The sequence below is a fragment of the Callospermophilus lateralis genome, chromosome 6 (genome assembly GCF_048772815.1).
Source record: "Callospermophilus lateralis isolate mCalLat2 chromosome 6, mCalLat2.hap1, whole genome shotgun sequence".
Lineage (NCBI taxonomy): Eukaryota > Metazoa > Chordata > Mammalia > Rodentia > Sciuridae > Callospermophilus > Callospermophilus lateralis.
This window is the reverse complement of record NC_135310.1, coordinates 46974935-46996267: the sequence shown is the minus strand read 5'-3', so window position 1 is coordinate 46996267 and position 21333 is coordinate 46974935. Positions and strand designations below refer to the sequence as shown.

Here is a 21333-nt window from a genome sequence, read left to right as displayed (position 1 = left end):
GGTGGAGCTCAGAAATTGAATTGGCAATTTTAAATGCTTCCCAAATGATTTTAATGCTCATTCAAGTTTAAGAACCAAGCTAGATAAAGCTGGGGAGAATAAATGGCAAAAATCTGATGTGGTAAAAAAATAAAAAATAAAAAAAAATTATATAATCTTAAAGATAATCGCTTATTATACTTTGTTTTCTTGTTTCTAAAATGTTTCAGCATTATTAAGTGCTTTACTCAAGGCCTGGGTATATGATTATGTCTGGTAACATACCCCAGAGCCTCACTGTACTATGGCCTGTGATATCCAGGGTTCCCGATATGTTCTTGCAGCACAGTGTAGGCAGCTTCACCTGGGATGCTGGCTTATATTTAGCATCCTTTCTTCGCTGGTTCTTAGCAGTCATAATTTTATTAGGCCATCTCTCTTTCTCTCTCTTACTCTGGTACTGGGGTTTGAACCCACTGGCACTCTCCTACTGAGCTATATCCCCATTCTTTTATGATTTTTATTTTGATATTGAATCTCACTAAGTTGCCAAGGCTGGCCTTAAACTTGTGATCCTCCTGCCTTAGCATCCCAAGCAGCTGGAATTACAGACCTGTGCCTCAGCACCTGACTATTTCATACCTTTTTTTTTTTTGGTATAAAAAATTGAACCCAGGGCCTCAGTCATTCTAGACAAGCACTCTACCACTGAACTACATCCCTAACCCTTTTCATGCCATCTTTAATCATTGTGTTAGATGTTACTGTGCTCAGCTGGCTCTACTTTTATAGCATCTTTTTTTTTACTGAAGAGAGCAGTGTCAACCTTTGAGAGTATGATGTCTCCACTGGTAGCTTTGTGAGGCTTTAGTAGTTGATACAGACACTGCATCCTAAACCAACAGAAGATTCCCTATGAGGACTTTTGTGGTTCAAACATGAACAGGCTTCTTCTATAAATGAGCTACAAGGACAGACAACTCCACAAATCCAGAATGTGGGGAAATGAAAAAGAGACTTTTAGCCATTGAGGATTTGTCAACCCTCTGCCCAAAGAGTTGCCAAGTATTCCTCTTGACTTCCTACACTGAAATGAGGATATGGACGTCATAGAATTCAAATTTAATTCTCTAGTTGCTGAAGAGTATAATACTTCCCATGATTCAAGGACACAGTAAGAGGAGTGATGTCTACTGACAGACACTACTGATACTCATGTTTCTGCCAATGCTACATGCCAAGGCCTCCCTTCACCATGAAGTTTGTTTTTGTATTACTTTCTCATTATGAAAAATTTCCAATAGAAATAAAGTAGCATAATGAACACCTAAGTGGTAATATTTTATGTTCAACAAATTTCACCTGGTGGTCAAGCTTGATCATTCCATAGCCTCACCACTTACTCCTTTCTGTGGCATTGAATTCAGTCTCAGACATTATATCATTTCATCTGTAATGATTTCAATATTTATTTCTCAAAGAATTAAAAGATAACACAGTACCGTGATCACATTTAAAAATAACATGAATTTCAAATGTCTGTCAGTGTTCAAACTTCTAATCATCATGTGTGTATATGTATGTATATATATGTGTGTGTATATGTATGCATACATACATACATATACACACACATACAGGCTGGGTCAGCATTCAAATAAATTCTGCACATTGCAAGTGGCTGATATTTTTCTTCAGTTATTTAAATCCATAGAACGCTCTTTTATTTTTATAAATTTTTGTTGAAGAAATCATCCTTTCATATTATGAGCAGTACTTCTCAAATGGTCATGCACACAAGCCCATTAAGGACTTGATAAAATGCAGATTCCAGGTCAGTAAGTCTGAGTGGGCCTGGGATTCTGGATTTCCAACAAGCTGTCAATCTATCTCAGTCAATGCTGTTGCTGATATTCAACAGACTATACTTTGAGTAGCCAAGTTATGGCATATCCCACAATCTGGGTTTTTGCTGATTGAGTTTTTCTAGTATATTTTTAGATGTTCCTCTGACCCCTCTATTTCCTAAATTGGTACTGACTTGATCAAATTTATGTGTGTATAGAGGTGGTATCTTGTTCTTCTATTAGAAAGCACATAAAGGAGTGCTAGTTTTCTCTTGATAATGCTAACAGTACAACCTTCAAGGATTATATCCACTAACTTGTTAGGAGGTATAAAATGATGACATCCTAATTTCGTAATTTTTGTTCATTTATTAGCTAGAATACTACCATAAAGACAAATCTCTCACCTATTTTTTTTATTTCTTTGACAATTTTAATCTGTTTATATACAAACCTTATACATTTCCTTCATAATTAACCATTTTCTAACTAATCTTAATTCTTCCTTCACAAGATTAATTTGGATTCTTATAGTAAGATTAAAAGTTATAGAATTTACTGATTAACTTTTTTTCTTTATTAAATTATTTATTTATTCTAATTTGTTGTACATGATGGCAGAATGCAATTCATTTCATATTATACATATAGAGCACAATTTTTCAAGTCATTGGTAGTACACAAAGTATTTTAACACCATTTGTGTCTTCATACATGTACTTAGGGTAATGATGTCTAACTCATTCCACCATCATTCCTATTCCCTTGCCTCCTCCCTTCCAGTCCCTCCCTTTTGCTCTATCTAAAGTTCCTCCATTCCTCCCATGCTCCCGGCTACCATCGCCATTAGGAGTCAGCATCCTCATATCAAAGAAAACATTTGGTCTTTGGTTTTTTGGGATTGGCTTACTTCACTTAGCATTATATTCTCCAACTCCATCAATTTACCTCAAATGCCATGATTTTATTCTCTTTTAATGCTGAGTAATGTTCCATTGTGTATATATACCAAAGCTTCCATATCCATTTGTTTACTGAAGGGCATTTGGGTTGGTTCCACAGTTTAGCTATTGTGAATTGTGCTGCTGTAAACATTGATATGGCGGTGTCCCTGTAGTATGCTATTTTTAAGTCCTTTGAGTATAAACTGAGGAGTGGGATAGCTGGATCAAATGGTGGTTCCATTCCAAGTATTCCAAGGAATCTCTATACTGCTTTCCAGATTGGCTGCACCAATTTGGAGTCCCATCAGCAATGTATGAATGTGCCTTTTCCCCCACATCCTCACAACTTCTTATTTTTGTTTGTATTTTTGATATTTGCATTCTGACTGGAGTGAGATGAAGCTAGTGGCATTACTGTTCCAGACCTTAAACTATACTGTGGTGCAATAGTAACAAAAACAGCATGGTATTGGCACCAAAATAGACCTGAAAACCAATGGTACAGAACAGAGGACACAGAAACTAACCCACATACTACAGTTATCTTATATTAGACAAAGGCACCAAAAACGTACATTGGAAAAAAGATAGTCTCTTAAACAAATGGTGCTGGGAAAACTGGAAATCCACATTTAACAAAATGAAATTAAACCTCTCTCTCTCTCACCGTGCACAAAATTCAATGCAAAGTGGATCAAGGACCTAAGAATTAAACCAGAGACCTTGTGCCTAATGGAAGAAAAGTAGGCCCAAATATCCATCATGTCAGATTAGGCCCCAACTTCCTTAATAAGACTCCTATAGAGCAATAATTAAAACTAAGAATCTACAAATGGGATGGATTCAAATTAAAAAGCTTCTTCTCAGCAAAAGAAACAATCAGTAAGGTGAATATAGAGCCTACAGATGGGAACAAATCTTTACCACAAGCCGATCAGATAGAGCACTAATCTCTAGGATATATAAAGCACTCAAAAACCTTAACACAAACAAACAAACAAACAAACAACCCAATCAATAATGGGCCAAGGAACTGAACAGACACTTCTCAGAAGAGGATATACAATCAATCAACAAACATAGAAAAAAAATATTCAACATCTTTAGCAATTAGAGAAATGCAAATCAAAACTACTTTAAGATTTTACTCCAGTCAGAATGGCAGCTATCAAGAATACAAACAACTGTTGGTGAGGATGTGGGGAAAAAAAGCACTCTCACTTATTATTTATTTACTTAGTAGGATAGTTCATATTGAATCCTCGGAGGAGTACTTTATTCTTCTCCTTTATTTACCAATTTTCAAAACAATGACTTGGCTTACCAACATCTTCCAATGGTGACCAGTGTTTTTAGTTTTGTTGTTGTTATGTTTCATTTTTAAATGTTTGTCCAAGTAATTGTTGTGGTTGCTACTATTTTAAAATTAATTATGTACTCATGAATTTAAACATATTTCAGGCATTTCTGTTATTTTCATCTGAAAACTTCTTCATATTGGTCACTGAGTCCTTTTGATGCCAACTACTATTACCTTGTAGTCTTTGAGCACTTGGATTCCTCTTTTGTATGACAAGATATTCCAGGCCTAACATTTCCTCACCCAAATTTGCAATGGACCATTTCTCCAAAGACTCTTGTTTCTCTTAATAGAAAATATATTTTAGTGGGAAATGTATTTTAAGACGATAATCTGGATGTTATGGTGCTCACTACCACTAGGTTGATATTATGGAAAATTTTAAATGCTATAAATGATTTTTTCAGTATTTTCAGGTGGAAGTTTTATACACACTCACAGACACACAGACATACACACTTAGCTGCTACATAGCTCTTTATTCAAAACAAATACATATATGTATATATGTGTGTGTGTTTGTATGTATACATATACATACTCTAGAAGTTTTGTACCCTATTATTGCATTGCTCACAAAATAATTTATTTCTTCTGAATTTAATTTCTGAAAGATATAAACAAAAATATTTCTGATTTGTTTTATTAAATATACCCTGTAAATAAAAAGCACCACTTTTATAGTAGTGAATTCTTCATAATAATAAAAACAAAAAAACCTTGGAAAAATTACTTAACTTCTTCTAAATCCAATTTCATGATCTGAAAAATACCTTCCTCACAAGGCTCTTAATAACCAAGCTGTCATTTACCAAGTATGTACATTTTTTTCACTCAATCTTTACAGCTACATATTCAAGTAAGTGCCTCATTCTATAAAAGAATAAACTTTACTGAGGAGATAAAGGCAGTTAAGTGTCAGTCTGTGTTTTCACACAGATCTCTCTGGCTCCATGCTTTTAACCTCGAGTTCAGGGTGCCAGCTAAATGAAAGAACGAATGTATGGTGCCACTGGCCCAGTAGCTGACAAATGGTGTTCAATGGAAAATAGATGACAGTGAACAGAAGTGGCCTTGGTGGATCTCTACTTGGCATTTGAGATGGGAGGGTCCATGGGAAAACAGGCCAGCCTGCTTTCTGCTTCACCAGGCATCTGGCCAGTCGACACTCTATCCTGCTAATTTCCCATGTTGGGTCTAACCTGTGTGTCCACTATGACAGATTCTCTCATGTCAAAGCCCAAGGTCAGCCCTCAAGAGTTCAGGCTGGCACCTTCTGTCACACTGTCTTTTGAATATACTCAGCAAGTGGCAGGTGTCCTGAGGCAAGCCTGCTTTGGCCTCTTCCCCTTACATCGCATGTCATTAGCTGCTACATAGCTCTTTGTTCAAAACAAAATCCACAAAACTGACAGATTCATCTGCTAATGTCGGGAGGCATCAGAGCCAATTATAGGATAGTTCCAGAAGGCAAATAGGGTCACTTTTCACAAAATGGGATGAAGAAAAGGAAAATAGTCTTGTCATTAAAAAGGACAAATACATTTTCCTCTCAGCAGGCTCACCTCAGGAAAGTAGAGAGGTTTATATTAATGCATAGTTTCATTCTGATTGCTTTAGATAATTTAAAATCAGAGCATCTACCCCCAATCCTCAGCCAATCTATCTAGCGAGCAGTATTTCTTGTTGTAAGGGATATCTTCATAACGGTACGAATTTTAAAGATAAAGTGCAGAATGTCAACTCTCTTTCTAGATAAGAAACACTGTTTAAAATCACCTGGAAAGGAAATTAGTTGTGTGTGTGTGTGTGTGTGTGTGTGTGTGAGAGAGAGAGAGAGAGAGAGAGAGAGAGAGAGAGAGAGAGATTGTTTTACTTTGAACCCAGGCCTGGAGGATTCTGGGATCTGGTTTCCTGCTCAAGAACTTGAGTGCATACAAAGTGCACTCAAGTTCTTGAGCAGGAGAGTGAAAAAATTAGCTGTGCTTGAGGAAAAGTTATTGTAATGTTTAGGGGACAATCCTGATACTACCTGATACTTCATATATATATGAAAGGGTATTGGACAACAAAGTTGGCATTCAGTTTTTGTATATCAAAATTTAGATATCATGAGAAGTTGTTTGTTCTGACTTTGTGATAATATCTGAACAAATGTACTATTCATTTTCATATTAATATAAAGAAGAAAATATAATTATATGTATTTTCTCTCCTAGGATACATCAGGACCACAGGAATTTTAGACATTTTAGAAGTGTGTAGGATATAAATGTGCTACCTAAAATCATGTATTTGAGCTTCATGAAAGAACAGCTGACAGAAATCCAGGAAAAAAGTTTCTCAGTTTAAGTGATTCAGTTCATATTTAAAAAATTGTTACATATGCTGAAAAATTTGCCTCAGAAGAAGCAAAAGATTGAATTCATAATTAGAGCTAGAATATTTTATTTTAATTATCAGCACCAAAAATATAAGTTTGAAGGAGATAAAATTATTGTTAAGAAATCTGTCCTGTATGCAATCATATCTAGGCATGTATGTTTTTTTCTCTTACACCCAGCTGAAAGCAAAAGATCCTTAGAATTTTATGCAACTATGATTCATTGCAGTCTCTTTTAGGTATTTCTCCAAATTCATCTTAGGCATTTCTTGAAAACAGCCAGATGATTGAGCAGATTTTAAAGGTCTTATTCAGTTATCTTACTTTAATAACAAGCTCATGTTGTATAATTAATTTGTCTAAATCACTATGCTAGGCAATATAGAACACTGCAGGGAGGGGGGATAGTGCTGAGGGAGACTGGGAAACAGTGGCAGAGAATTTTGGAAGGCTTTACATGGAGCCAACATTTCAACTGGGTCTTAAAGTATTAGTAGGAGGTCAGGTCTCTTCTCCCCCTGGCTTCTTTTCAGCTTTTCTGTATGATTTCCTCTTTTGCATCTTGCCCATCATGTGCAGCGTGTATGGTAGGAGGCCCTGGTAGGATCAATGTTGGAGGCAACAAAGCCAGTTCTAGTGTGGGTCTCTGGGAGAAGAGATGCATTTTGAAGTCCTCCATGTGCAGATCTTGTGGTAAGATCCAGAGGTTTAAGACAAGAGTCTGGCTCAGTGGAGAGATGTCAAGGACAAAGCCCTCAACCTGCCTATAGTCTGGATGGATGTCACATGCTGGCTCAAATGTGATTTAGCACAACTTACCAGGGTGAGAAACAGAGAGAGATGTGTGGCCAATACCCTACTCTGGAATCAGAATTAATTTGCCTGAGCTTCTGCCATGCAATAGCTATCATACATGGTAGACTAGCATGTGGTGAGGATCTAGCCAAGAATTATATTAGTCAGGAATATACAGGGAAACAAAGTCAACAGAGTAGGCAGAGAGGTAGGTAGGTGGACTTATTATGAGGATTGTATCATATGACTATGGAGGCCAAGGAAACCCATGGTCAGCCCTCTGCAAGTTAGAGACCCAGGGATGCTGGTGGTGTGTTTTTTAGTTTGAGTCCAAAGGCCTAAGAACCAGAGAAGTTGATGGTACAAATCCTAGCCCAGAGGGGCAAGAGGAGATGAGATGAGATGATCCAGCCCAGGCAGGCAGCTAGGTGGGAATTAATCCTTTATTCCTCTGCCTTTTGTTGTATTCAGGCCCTCAATAGCTTGGACCATGCCTGCCCACACAAGGGAGGGCCATCCACTTTACTAAGTCCACCAATTGAAATACTAGTCTCATCTGGAAATTCTCTCACAGATGCATCTAGAAACAATGTTGAATCTGAGTACCTATGGCCCACTGAGATGAAACATGAAATGACCTATCCTAAGGAGTTAGGATTTTAGTACTCTACCAATCACTGTGATGCCTTGTGCACATGCTTTGCATTAGATGTTTCCATTACTCATGTTACCTTTAGTTTAACAACCAGTTGTTATAATCCCCATTTCACAGTAAGGGATTAGAGGTTCAGAGTCATTAACCCAGTTACTCAGTATCACAGAGCAAAAGGCAGCCCATGGTCAAAATAGGGTCTGTTTCAATTTTAAGACAAGATCGTGCTGTTGTTGAGCCTAGCCTCAAATGTATAATCCTCCTTCTTCAGCCTTTTGATTCTCTGTGATTGTGTGTGCCATAATGCAGTTTCTTTTTCTTTTAGCTAAATACACCTAGGGTGTTGGCCTGAAATACCACATTTGGGAGTTAGGGGATGCTTATGAATAGGAATGCTATGAATCAAGGCTTTTTTATTTTCCAGTCACGTGGACCATATTTCAACCATTGTGCAAAAACTTCTTCACTCAGCACTTTTTAACCATTGCTACCCTTGCCATACCCAGAACGTGACCATTCTAATTCTACTTGAGGCTGTCGCAAGTAGTATAACACATAACAGTCACTCTTGTAATGAGACTTTTGAGCCATTAAATTGATTTAAAGCCTTATTTCACATTTCACAAGGGAAATTCTGTCACACACTTAGATCAGGCAGAGAAATAAAATACTGAACCAATAGTACGGGGACACATCCTAATCATACGGGTTCAGGAGAAGAGGACACACAGTTGCATGGTGGTCACTGGTATCACCAGGGCCGCATGAATTATAGGTTCTGGTATGATAGGCATTTCATGGAGTTGGTACTGAGGCATCCTGCGAATGAGTTGGACATAGGGATCATGAAAGATCCTTTAATGAGAAATGCTTGACTTGTGAGGACAGTGCTATGACTACAAATCAATAAAGCAAAACACAGTTCAACATTAATGAATATGAAGCCTGGTGCCAGGTTATCAACTCCTGCTTCATCTAGGTGAGATTGTGTGGGTTACTTTGTTCCTCTAGGCCTTACTGTGGTCCTCTGCAAATAGGCATGATAACAATACCTACCATATGGGCATATTAGGAGGATTGGGTAAGTTAGTATTTGTAAAGCATATAACACTGATGCCTGCCATAGTGTCTGTTAAAAATATTAAAAACATATTTGATGAATCATCCTGTTGATGCTTGATAAAGTTAGACATGAATCACATGATCAAGATTGTCCATAATTTTCTCTCTGATCTTAGTTATTAAAGTAGTTATTATTGCTAGAATGATATGCTACTTCAAAATAAAATAGCCTTAATACATTTGTGACTATTTGCATATTCTATAGTCTTTAAAAAGAAGAAAAATAAAATCTCTATACCAGTTGTAGAGATACACATGTAAAAGTATATACATGTCTTTTTACTGTATTATTTGTAATAGAGAAAAATTATGGAAAATTTAGATTTCTATCAGTGGAAGATGGGATATATTATGGTATAATCATTTAAAATAAATGAATTAGCTCTACATGAAACAACAGGGACATTTCTAAAACAATTTCAGGTACAAAGAAACCTTGAAAAATACATAATATGTACAGGAAACTTTCACGTAAAGTTTTTAAGCACACCAAAGGAAGTTATATGTTACTTTGGATACATACGTATGTAGAAAATGTGTCACAAAAGCAGGAACATAACGGATGCACTACAATATCAAGATGGTGATTTGAGGAATAAAGGGACTGAAATGGAATCTGGCAGGATGTGGGTGGTCAATGTCATCTGTAATATTTTCTTTCTAAAATTAAAAAAAAAACTAAAACACTACAAGATGTTACCATTTGTTGAATCAAAGTGGAGGGTAAATTATTACTTTATTCTCCATTCTTCTTATTTACATTAAATCATTTCTAATAAAAATAATAAATAATGCATTTAAAATGTCAAATCAAAATCATAACTGAAGTTTCCACTCATGAATTTTATTACTTTCTCTAATAATAAAAGGCTGAGGATTTCAAAACAGTAGCATATCACCAGTTGTGCTGGTGTTTCCTATGGATGGCCCTATTTTATGATGTTTGGAGAGGATTTTAGCTCAGCGACTCTACGGGGACTCTATGGAATGCATTTTCAGTATTCTAGAAAGATTTTTAATGATCTGTTGTACATCAGTGTTAATGGGAGTCTGTTAAATAAATCTTCAATCAGTCCCCGCGCGCATGCGTGTGTGTTGGGGTACTATTGATTGAATACAGCAACACTCTACCACTGAGCTACATCCTTGGACCTTTTTTATTTTTATTTTTTTATTTTGAGGCAGTATCTCACCAAGTTGCCAGGGCTGGTTTTGAACCTGTGATCTACTACTGTGTCACCTTCCTGAGTAGATGGGATTACAGGTGTATGCCACTCCACCCAGCTCCCAAGAAGTCCTTTTAAAAGGGTTGCATTTTTTGTTAAAACAAATTTTTTTTAAAGCACTCACCTCCTTGCTAATTCTGCTAAGCAAGTGCATTGCATGTTTCTAGGCTTCAAATAGAACAATATGGAAGCATATGATGTTCTGCTTTGTAGCTTTTTTTAAAAAAGCATATTAGCAAGGCAACTAATAATTCCATTGAATCCATGTGATGAATTATTCTTTGGATATGTAATTGATTGGTGAACAAACAGTACCATTGTAACCCATTTTTTTTTCAGTGTTGTGTATCGAGATGTGTCTGTTGTGCTGTGAATTAGGCAATTCTCTGTTATTGTATAAATTAACTGGAACAATGACTTGTGACTTTAGAGGTTGAATATGCCACTGACCATTTTATGTCCTATATACAATGTGTTATGTGTAAAATATTCACCAAATTAATTTTGTCAGATGTTGTCTACATTTTAACTAGCAAACAGTTTCATTGGCTAGAAAATAAATGTTAAGTACCTCAATTTTAATGTAATTTAACATTGCTGAAGTTGTTAAACATGACATTTATTCATACATTCTATATTATTTATTGACTACTCATCATGCACTGTTGGGTCCTAGAGATAAAGTAGGGACCAACATAACGCTGTTTCTCTTCAAATTGTTAATAACCTAATGCATAAGAGAGAGAAGAAAAACAAGTAATTATAAAAGATAAATTCTATACGTGTGATCGACAAAGGGTATTAATGGGGCACAGAGCAGGGAAACCCAACCCAGACAATGGTAACAAAATTATTAAAGAAAGTTGGGGAATATGTGCATGCTGATCCTCTATTTGGAAACTGGGAGAGCAATAGTCCAAGTAAAGGAAATAACACCCGGAAAGGCCCAGAGACAAGAGAAAGTACATTTAGGGCCAAATATTAGGTTGTTTCTTTAGCTTCAAGAGTCTCCACTGCTTCGTTATTTCTTTGGAATTTCTAGCCCAAGTCACTTTAAGAATGGCCATTGGACATCAACTATCTGTAAGTCCCAGAATGATCATCAGCCACCACTCAAGATTAATTGAATTTCTGAGGCATTGGGATTTTTAAAAAATCTTCCCAGATGATGTTACTATGCTTTCGGGTTGAGAATCACTGATTTACAAAATAAAGCCTGAAGTATGTGTTGATTATGAATGTTTAGGCAAGTAAGGGGGACAGAAGTGCAGTTCAAGGGCATGGACAAAACAAGATGGCTGTAAAGAAATGACCTTGGGAGTGCAAAGTGTAAGGCCATGAGAAGAGTGACTCATTCCAGAACTCATCTTGATGGATTCAGATAGATAGCACTTAATACTTTTTCAATTCCTTTACTCAATCATTTCAAAATACTTCACCAACCCTCACTATAAGTCAGTATGTTGGGTGCTGTGTATACAGATATGAGTAAGACAGCTCCCTCTCTCTCCCCATCTCCCATACATCATTAGAGTGCAAATGTTCAAAGCTGAAGAAACACTCAGGATGGCATCTTAGAGTTTTACTCTAGACCTGTTGCCACATAACAAGCCCTTTTACCATTAGGCTACATTCTTTTCATTTGTATTTTACCAAAATCCTGTAATTTAGAATGATTTGGAATTTGTATGTTTATGCAGTCTCTCTGGTATAATTTTCCTTTTATTTTAATGTGATATAATCCTGCATACCTTCACTGGAAAAGTTTTTGCATGGTGATATAATAACCTGCCTAATCTTACTCTAACATAGAAACTAATTTAAAGAGCCCAAATCTTCCATTTACCAAGTAAATGTATGTGCGTCTTTGATACATTGATTCTTTTGTTTAAATATTTGGTAAGTTTATGGGAAAAATATATAATGCTACAATATTTTAGCACTCTAAATACACAGTTTACTATGTGTCAAGAACCTAACCCATTTTTATTTCCCTTTCTAACACAGGTGAAGAAAACCTCCTGGCAATTTTACGACGAAGATGGTGGAAGTATATGATCCTGGGACTGATAGACCTGGAAGCCAATTACCTGGTGGTCAAGGCTTACCAGTACACGACCCTGACCAGCATCCAGGTACCAGTGGCTCTTCTTTTCTCAATTTCCCCTTATAGTTTACATTCAGTTTAATAACTTGGAAATCTGAATACTCTCCTATAAATTTTTCAATAGAAGGGGGATTGGTTGTATAGAAATTAACTTGAGCTTCATTCATGTGTCATTAATTTTTCTTAATTCAAGTATCAAGAACTTTTCCTCTTTGTTCTGAATCATCATAATAATCATTGGCAACGTAGGAAAATAATTTGTGGCTTTGAATGCTGCCAACTAATCTTGTGTCAGCAGGAGAATTATTAGTAAGTATAAAAATAAGTCTATTTTTATCACAACCTAACTTTTTAGAATGTTAATAGACTCTGATTAAATAATCAAGCTGCTTAATAATCTTTTCTTTTAGCTTGTTTCAGTATGTAGAATTTGTAATCTGAAAGTACACGATTTTTCCTAAAGGGATAAGGATAAAATTCCTAAAATGGCATGAAGATAGTTACTGTGTTTCTTTCCCTTTCTCCCTTCCTCTCTTCCTCTCTTTCTTTCCCTTTCTCATACACACACACACACACACACACACACACACACACGAATGCAAATTTAACCTAGTTTTTCACAATTGTCAGACATTTATATTCCTTATTACATTGTAAATGATAAGTTTGACCACTTGTTTCAATCTTTGGTTTTTCTTTGTATAACAATATTATGAATCTCACAGCAATTCCAAAAACTCCAGGAAAAACATAAAACATATTTACATATTAGATTTGGCTTAGATTTAATACTTCAACAAAATTTTTGCCATCCTATTAATTGCCTAGGAACAACAAAATATAGATAAACAAATAAGCAAAAAAGCACCTGAATAAATTTAGATCATATAGATTGGATGAGAAGTAATCTTGATTTCACTTTCCTACCATCTGATTTATAAGTGAGCTTCAAAGATGATGACTTACTCCATTTTTGCTGCTATCACAAAACACTTGAGACTAGGTAATTTATAATAATAAACAGAAACTATTGACCCTCAGTTATGGAAGCTAAAACTTAACTTTCCCACCATCTGATTTCCAAATGAACTTGAAAGATGATGACTCAGTTTGGTTTTGTTGCTATAACAAAATATTTGAAACTAATTTATAATGAACAGAAACGCATTGGTTTATAGTTCTGGGGGCTGGGAAATTCAGTATCAAGTATCCAGATTCTTATGAAGGCCTTCAACTGCATCATCCCTTGGTGGAAAGTAGAAGAGCAAGAAAGAGTATGAGGGGGCAAACCAATCCCACCCACAGGGTGTAACGCCCATGGCCTAATCACCTCTTAAATGCCTGCCTCTTAATACTCCTGCAATGGCAAATAAATATCAATGAGTTTTGGAGGATACAAACATTCAAACCATAGCAGATGGTTTGAAAAACAAATAGTTATGGTGACATTTTTTCCAGGGCCATTTCTTTATGCAATTTGTATTCTGAGAGCATTTGTGGGGTGAGTTTCTAGTGAAGATGCACACTGAAGCAAGAAGTGAACTAACTGGTAAGGAAAACCTGACCTTCCCCCTCAATTTAGTCCTTAACATTTTGCAGCTTTTGGACTGATGTTGGAAGGTATGAGGCAATAATATCCAGATGCACTGTGAGGGCCCAGAAATACTGCATTCTGGCATTTGGCACTGCCCTTTTTTGTTCTTTTTTCCCTCCCTTTCTTTGTGTGAAATCAATCTCTCTCTCTCTCTCTCTCTGTCTCTCTCTCTCTCTCTCTGGAATCTTGTTTTTCTTTAATTTTAAAGGTCCTACTCAACTGAAGTTGAATTTCGTATTTCTACTTTTTTCTTTTTCATCTTTTCCCCTATAGGAAAGAAAGTCCTAAAAAGCCAAATTAAAATAAATAAATAAATATATAAATACACACACACATACATATATGTGTATATATACATAAAATATTTCCTTTGGTTATAAAACGTTTGGACATGTTCAGATCCTCTCTTCCCTATATGCCAACAATGCTTTTGGTATGATTTTAAACATTGTGAAATCAAGGACCATGTTTATACAGAATAATTTATAATTCTTCCTAGTACAGCATCATGCATAAATTTGCATTTAGACATAAATACATCAAATATAAATATGGTTAGCCTCATCATAGGAGTGCTCTATCTATATTTGATTTTTTTCTCTTTTAGATCTCACTGAATTCTAAGAAAACACATGCATAATGTAGTTGCAGATTCCAAAGGGAGAATAATTAGGCTCATACCTCTTCTTTAACAGTAGTAGTTATGGCGTCCCATATTTATGTCTCCATATAATAAAGCTTTAAAATGGAAAAATATATGTCATTTTTAGATATGTCATAGTTATAATAACAATTTACATATTGTATATAAATGAAATGGGTTTTCATTCATTGGTAAAGTTACCGCAAATTTAATTTTAAAAACATTTTATATGTTTTCAATGTTAGATGTACTGAAAAAAAATCATGGAGACAAAAATATCGATATGTATCAACATCAATTATCTAGTACAATTAGCCATCTAAAGTTGCCACTAGAAAAAGAGTTTTTGGCTTTCTTTTCCTACCTCTCCTTTCCTTTGTCTTATTCTTCAGTTAGAAACAAGATATAACAATAGGCTACCTCCCACTACAGGTGCTCTATAAACACCTTGGGTCACACACATACTACACTAAAACCTGTGATCAAGTTTTTTCTGTTACTTGGAATATCCCTCTCTCCTCCATGTCCTACCCATTGAAATCAAATATAAATCCAGAGCTCTGCTCTGATTGGACCACACTAATGGCCAGGATATTTCTGTGAGCTAATTGACTTAAACCTGGACTCCCTGAAACCAATACAGGATGAGATTTCTCTAATTAACTGAGACAAATATTTCCTAATAGGAGTCCTACTAAAATTTACTGTAGAAAAAAAAATCCCAATCCCAGAGTCAGAATGGGATCAAACACACCTGTGTGTTAGCTTTTCATCTCTGTGACCAAAACACCTGACAAAGAGCAACTTAGTGGTGGAACAATTTATTTAAATTTCAGATGTTAAGTCCATGGTTGGCTAACTCCATTGCCGTGGGCCCAAGGAGGCAGAACATTATGGTGGAAAGGCATGATGGAGGAACACTGCTTACCTCATAGCTCAGGGAAGCAGAGAGGGAAACCAGGAAGGGGTCACAGAGAAGATGAACCCTTCCCAGGACATGTACCCATCACCCACTTCCTCCAGCCATGCCCCGCTTGCCTGCAGTTACCACCCAGTCCATTCAAACTAGGATGGACTTATTAGGTTACAGCTCTTACAGTCCAATCATTTTACCTCTTGACATTCCTGCATTAACACAGTTTTTAGGTGACACCTCACATCCAAACCATGACTCCAGCCAGTCACCTATCTGTCACCAACTGAGGAAAGAGTGAGGTGGATAGATGCAAGAGGACCAACCACAGTGTCCCCACATCCAGATTAACTCCCATCTCACTTCCAAAAGCCCCACAATAAGAAGTTTCTATCTTTTCTGTGCTCTCATGAGGTTTTGTTTTTGAGATCTATTTCTAGCCCCTTACCTAAGAATGATGCTTGCACATTTCCATCTGCTCCACAAACTGTGAGCTCTTTCACAAGTATAATTTCTTGTTCACCTCTGAGTCTCTAGTACCCAGTAGAAAACCCAGCACATACTAGATTATAAATGTGTAAGAGGTTAATTAAATTGCATTAATTTCTAGCATTTTGGGGCACAGAAATTCCCATCAGTCCTCTACCTAAATTTAGAGGGTCCTAGAATATAGATGCAGGTATAGATATACAAGAAAAGTGGAATTTAGCTTCATTGTGGAACTTGGCCCATTAGCCTAGAATCAAAAATTAGAAATGGACCTAGGGGAAAATGAGGGGTGATCTCCCAATTTGAAAATATGTTTGATATCTTTTTTTCCTTTATCTCCTTTCTTTCCTCTCTTTCTTTTCTTGTTCTCTATTGAAAAATCACAACCAATTGTTGGTCTCTTAAGTTTTATGATTTTCGCCAAAATTTATTTTTAAGTTTTTCTATGTGTTGGAACTGTGACAAATTATTTCTGGCATAGGTTCCTTGAGCCTCAGGTATTTAACTCAGTTCAAATTGTCTACTACCACTAATCCTAATGCCTTTCTTCCTTTTGCATGTGCCTGTCTGTGGCTCACACACGTGCTCATGTGTGCTGGGGATTGATTTTAGGGCCTTATGTATGCTACGTGTGTGCTATACTACTAGCGGCATCCCCAGTCCTTTCCATTTTTATCTTTTACTTTTGAGACAATATCTCCCAGACTTTTGAGACAGTATCTCCCAGACAGTATTTCCCAGTATCTGCCCAGACTGGCTTCCAACTTGCAATCTTCTAGCCTCAGCCTCCTAAGTAGCTGCAATTACAGGTGTACATCATCACACCTGGCTCAACGTGCTACCTTTCTTAAATTAGCTTTAAAACATCCTGTTGAATATCTCATTCTAGAAAAAAAAAATGTTTATTTTAATTCTGTAGTAAAACAGAAAAACTAGAATTCTAAAGTTATAAAATTGGTTCTTCATTGTAATTCCTGATCAAGGAAAAAGAGAAAGTAAAAAGGCAAATTGAATCTAACAATTATAGAACCATTTTGCCACTTATAATAAATAAATCTTTAACCTGATAATAAATGGTCAGGACAGAGGGTATTTGCTCTGGGAACCATGTAGGTACTGCTGTTTAATAATTTAATTCTGTTTACTCCTTGTAAATTGGTGAAACTAACAAGGACCTATAATGATCATCCCTTATTTCTATAAATATCAATTGATTACATTAACTCATGTTGCTCAATAAGCAAAATACATTTATATCTATACCTGCATATATATTCTAGGAGCCTCTAAATTTAGTGCATTTAGAAATGCACTAGTTACTGTGGTGATGTAAATAGAAATGAATCAGTCTTGTCTTCCAGACTGGTAAAGGGAGAAAAGAAGTATAATTTAAATGATAGTAACACCAAATAAAGCAAAAGAACAGATGTCCAAGTACTATGATTTTTCAAAGGAGGCAAAGATGATGGTTATTTGCAAAGTCAAGAAAGTGCCCATTTAGATGGATCTGTGAGATTGGATAAAATGTGGAGAGGATAAAATGTGGATTTAACCTTGCGCATGAAATCAATGGCAAGACTGAAGACTGAGACAAAAACCCAAGGACTATGTTTGAAGAACAATTGTTCCTATTCAATTCATACAGTCACTTAAAAAATAATTATTGAGTACTTTGTGTTCAAGGCATTGTGTTAGATGATGAACATGCTTATGAGCAAAAGTACATATACTCTGTATTCTTATGGAGCTTCAGTCAAGAGGGAAAGGGATGCATAGGTAATAATCAAGGGTAAGCATTCTGAAGGGAATCAACACAGCTTTATTGGGATGTTTGTCAAAACACCCTGGTTTAAACTGAAAGGTTGGGGAAGATTTTTCTAAAAACCAGTAGTGAAACTGAAAGCTAAAAAAGAACTAGAAGGTCAACTGGGAGAGAAGAGATCCAGCAAAGAGGACAACATGATCTAGGCCTTTGGGTGGGATGGACCACGGCAAGGATGAGGCTCTGACCAAGGTCATGTGACCAAACAAGGAGACTGAAGAAACGAGTGGTGCAAGATAGGCTAGAGGAGGAAAGAAGGGGCAAATCCCGTGGGGCTTAGGGACCAGCGCAAAGGTTTAGATCTTGCTGGGTACGTGGAAATTCATCAGAAAGTTGTAAACTAGAAGGTAATGTGACCAATTTGACTTTCAAAGATGACTCTGGCTGTGGTGTGGAGGACAGATTGACACTCATAAAGGAAGAGAGGATGGTAGAGCCAAAAGTTGAGTTTGAGCCACTTTATAGAACATATTGTGAAAGGTTTTCAATAATCAATGAAGAGCGTGACTTGATTTTGTAGGTAACAGAACACTGAAGGTTTAGGATAGGATGTGACCCAAGCGTAGTTTTGTTTTGTTTTAATAAGAAGGTCTTCATTAATGGTTGAAGAGGACCAAGTATGCTTGTTTTCTGATCCTCTCGAAAGCAGGGCTCTGAAACAAAGCAAAGAGATATGGAGAGCCACTCCTCCTTTCTTCTTGTGTTCCTCAGTGTGTTCACCAAACTTATGGTTGAATGTCACAGTTGATACATGAAGCTTGAGAAGAAGAAACTATTTTTGAAATGATTGTAGACTTACTGGAAATTTTTAAAATATGTAGAGCCCTTTGAACCTTTCAAACCCACTGGTGACATTTTCTATGACTTTAGTGTGGTATAAAATTCAGAATATTGACATTGATAGAATATCATTAGCTTCTTCAGTTTTTCATCCATTTTTATCTCCATTTGTGTGTGTGTGTGTGTGTGTGTAATTCTATATAGTTTGAAGCCATATATAGGTTTAAGTAACCACCACTTGAATGGAATATTGAACTGTTTCATTACAACAAAGAAACATCCAGGCTAGGGATATGGCTCAGTGGTAGAGCACTTGCCTAATATGTACAAGGCCCTGGGTTTGACCCCCAGTTCTGAAAAAAAAAAAAAAAATGAGGTGAGATGCCGTCTTTTCCAAGGTGATGCTCCATGCTTACAACAAAGGAACTCTCGGTGCTTCCACCTATGAAATTACCTTCATCCCAGTCTCTTGGCTACCAGTATTCTGTTCTCCATCTATAGAATTTTGTCAGCTGGAGCATGCTGTGCAAAATAGGATCATGCAATATTTAGCCTTTTGATACTGACTTTTTTCACCAAACAAAAGTTTATCTAAATTGTTGCCTTTATCAAAGTTTGCTCCTTTTTAGTGCTGAGTAGTATTCTGTAATATAAATATACCAGTTAGCCTGTTCATCCATTGAGGGCGTTTGTTTTATTTCCAGCTTTAGGCTTTTTTTAAACTTTTATTTTATTTCCATATTTTTATTGGTTTATTATAGTTGCATATAATGGCAGTATTTGTTGTTACATACTTGTACATGCATGCTATGTAACAATATAACTTGGCCAATATCACTCCCCAGTATTTCCCCTTTCCCTCTCCTTTTTCCTCCTCTCAGTCTCATTCCTCTACTCTACACATCTTCCTTCAATTTTCATGATATTCCCTCCTCACACACACCTCTCTTTTCCTTTTTTTTCCTCTCTATCTTTCGCATGTGAGAGAAAACATATGATCCTTGAATTTCTGAATTTGACTTATTTCACTTAAAATAATGTTCCATTCATTTTTCCTGCGATGACATAATTTCATTTTTCTTTATGACTGAATAAAACTCCATTGTGTGTATGTATATATATATATATATATATATATATATATATATATATATATATATATATATATATATCATGTTTTCTTTATCCATTCATCTATTGATGGATCCCTAGGCTGGTTCCTGACTATTGTGCATTGTGCTGTAATGAGCATGTGTATGCCTGTATCAGTATAGTATGCTGACATTAATACTTTAGAATAGGTAACCAGGAATAAAATAGCTGGATCATATGGTGGTTCCATTCATAACCTTTTGAGGAACCTACATACGGATTTCTGTAGAGGTTGTCCTAATTTACCAACAGTGTAAAACTTATTCCTTTCCTTCACTTCCTTTTCAGCATTTATTATTGTTTATATTCTTGATGAGTGCCATTGTAACTAGAATAAGATGAAATTTCAGTGAAGCTTGGATTTGCATTTCCCTAATTGCTAATAAGGTTGAACATTTTTTTTATCTTTGTTGGCTATTTGTATTTCTTTTTTTTATTTTCCCAGAAGTGTCTGTTTAGTTCATATACCAATTATTGATTTATTTTTGTTTTTAGTGTTTTGGGCATTCTATAAATGTTCTGGCTATTAATCCTCTATCAGAAGAGTAGATAGTAAAGATTTTCTCCTATTCTCTGAGTTTTTTCTTAACATTTTTAATTTTTTAATGTACTGAAGCTTTTTAATTTCATTCAATTCTGTTCATTAATTCTTGGCATTATTTCCTGAGCTTTAGGGGTCCTGGTGAGAAAGTAATTGTCTGTACCTGTATTTTGGAGTGTCAACCCTATATTTTCTTCAACGACTTGCATACTTTCTGGTCTAATTCCTAATCTAGATCTTTGATCCATTTTGAGACTTTTGTGCAGGGAGAAAGATAAAGAGTTAGTCTCACTCTTCTACATATGGATAACCAGTTTTTCTTTCACCATTTGCTTTTTAATGTCTCTCCTTTCTCCAATGTTTGTTTTTGGCACCTTTGTCAAGTGTCAGATGATTGTATCTGTGTGGATTTTTCTCTGTCTTCTATTCTTTTTTTATTTTAATTTGTTATATATGACAGCAGGATGCATTTCAATTCATATTACACATATAGAGCACAATTTTTCATATCTCTGGTTGCACACAAAGTAGATTGACACAAATCGTGTCTATATATATATATATATATATATATATATATATATATATATATTTAGGGTAATGATGTCCATCTCATTCCACCATCTTTCCCCCATGCTCCCTCCCTTCCTCTCTCTCCCCTTTGCCCTATCCAGAGTTCATCCATTCTTCCCATGCTCCCCGACCCCAACCCCATTATGAATCAGCCTCCTTATATGAGAGAAAGCATTCAGCATTTGGGTTTTTGGGGATTGGCTTAATTCACTTATCATGATATCCTCCAACTCCGTTAATTTACCTGCAAATGCCATGATTTTATTCTCTTTTAATGCTGAGTAATACTCCATTGTGTATGTATACCACAGTTTCTTTATACATTCACATACTGAAGGGTATCTAGATTGGTTCCACTGTTTAGCTATTGTGAATTGTGCTGCAATAAACATTGATGTGGCTGTGTCCCTG

The 21333-nt window shown here is 36.0% G+C and overlaps 1 protein-coding gene across 1 annotated transcript in view; it reads left to right on the top strand.

Annotated features, from left to right (window-relative positions):
* The window catches only part of Slc35f1 (solute carrier family 35 member F1), a 374177-nt gene that overhangs the window by 285677 nt on the left and 67167 nt on the right, over positions 1–21333 (top strand). Inside the window, exon 3 of the mRNA XM_076859791.2 lies at positions 12316–12443. Within this exon, the coding sequence (XP_076715906.1) occupies positions 12316–12443 (128 nt within the window). The remainder of the gene's footprint in view (positions 1–12315; positions 12444–21333) is intronic.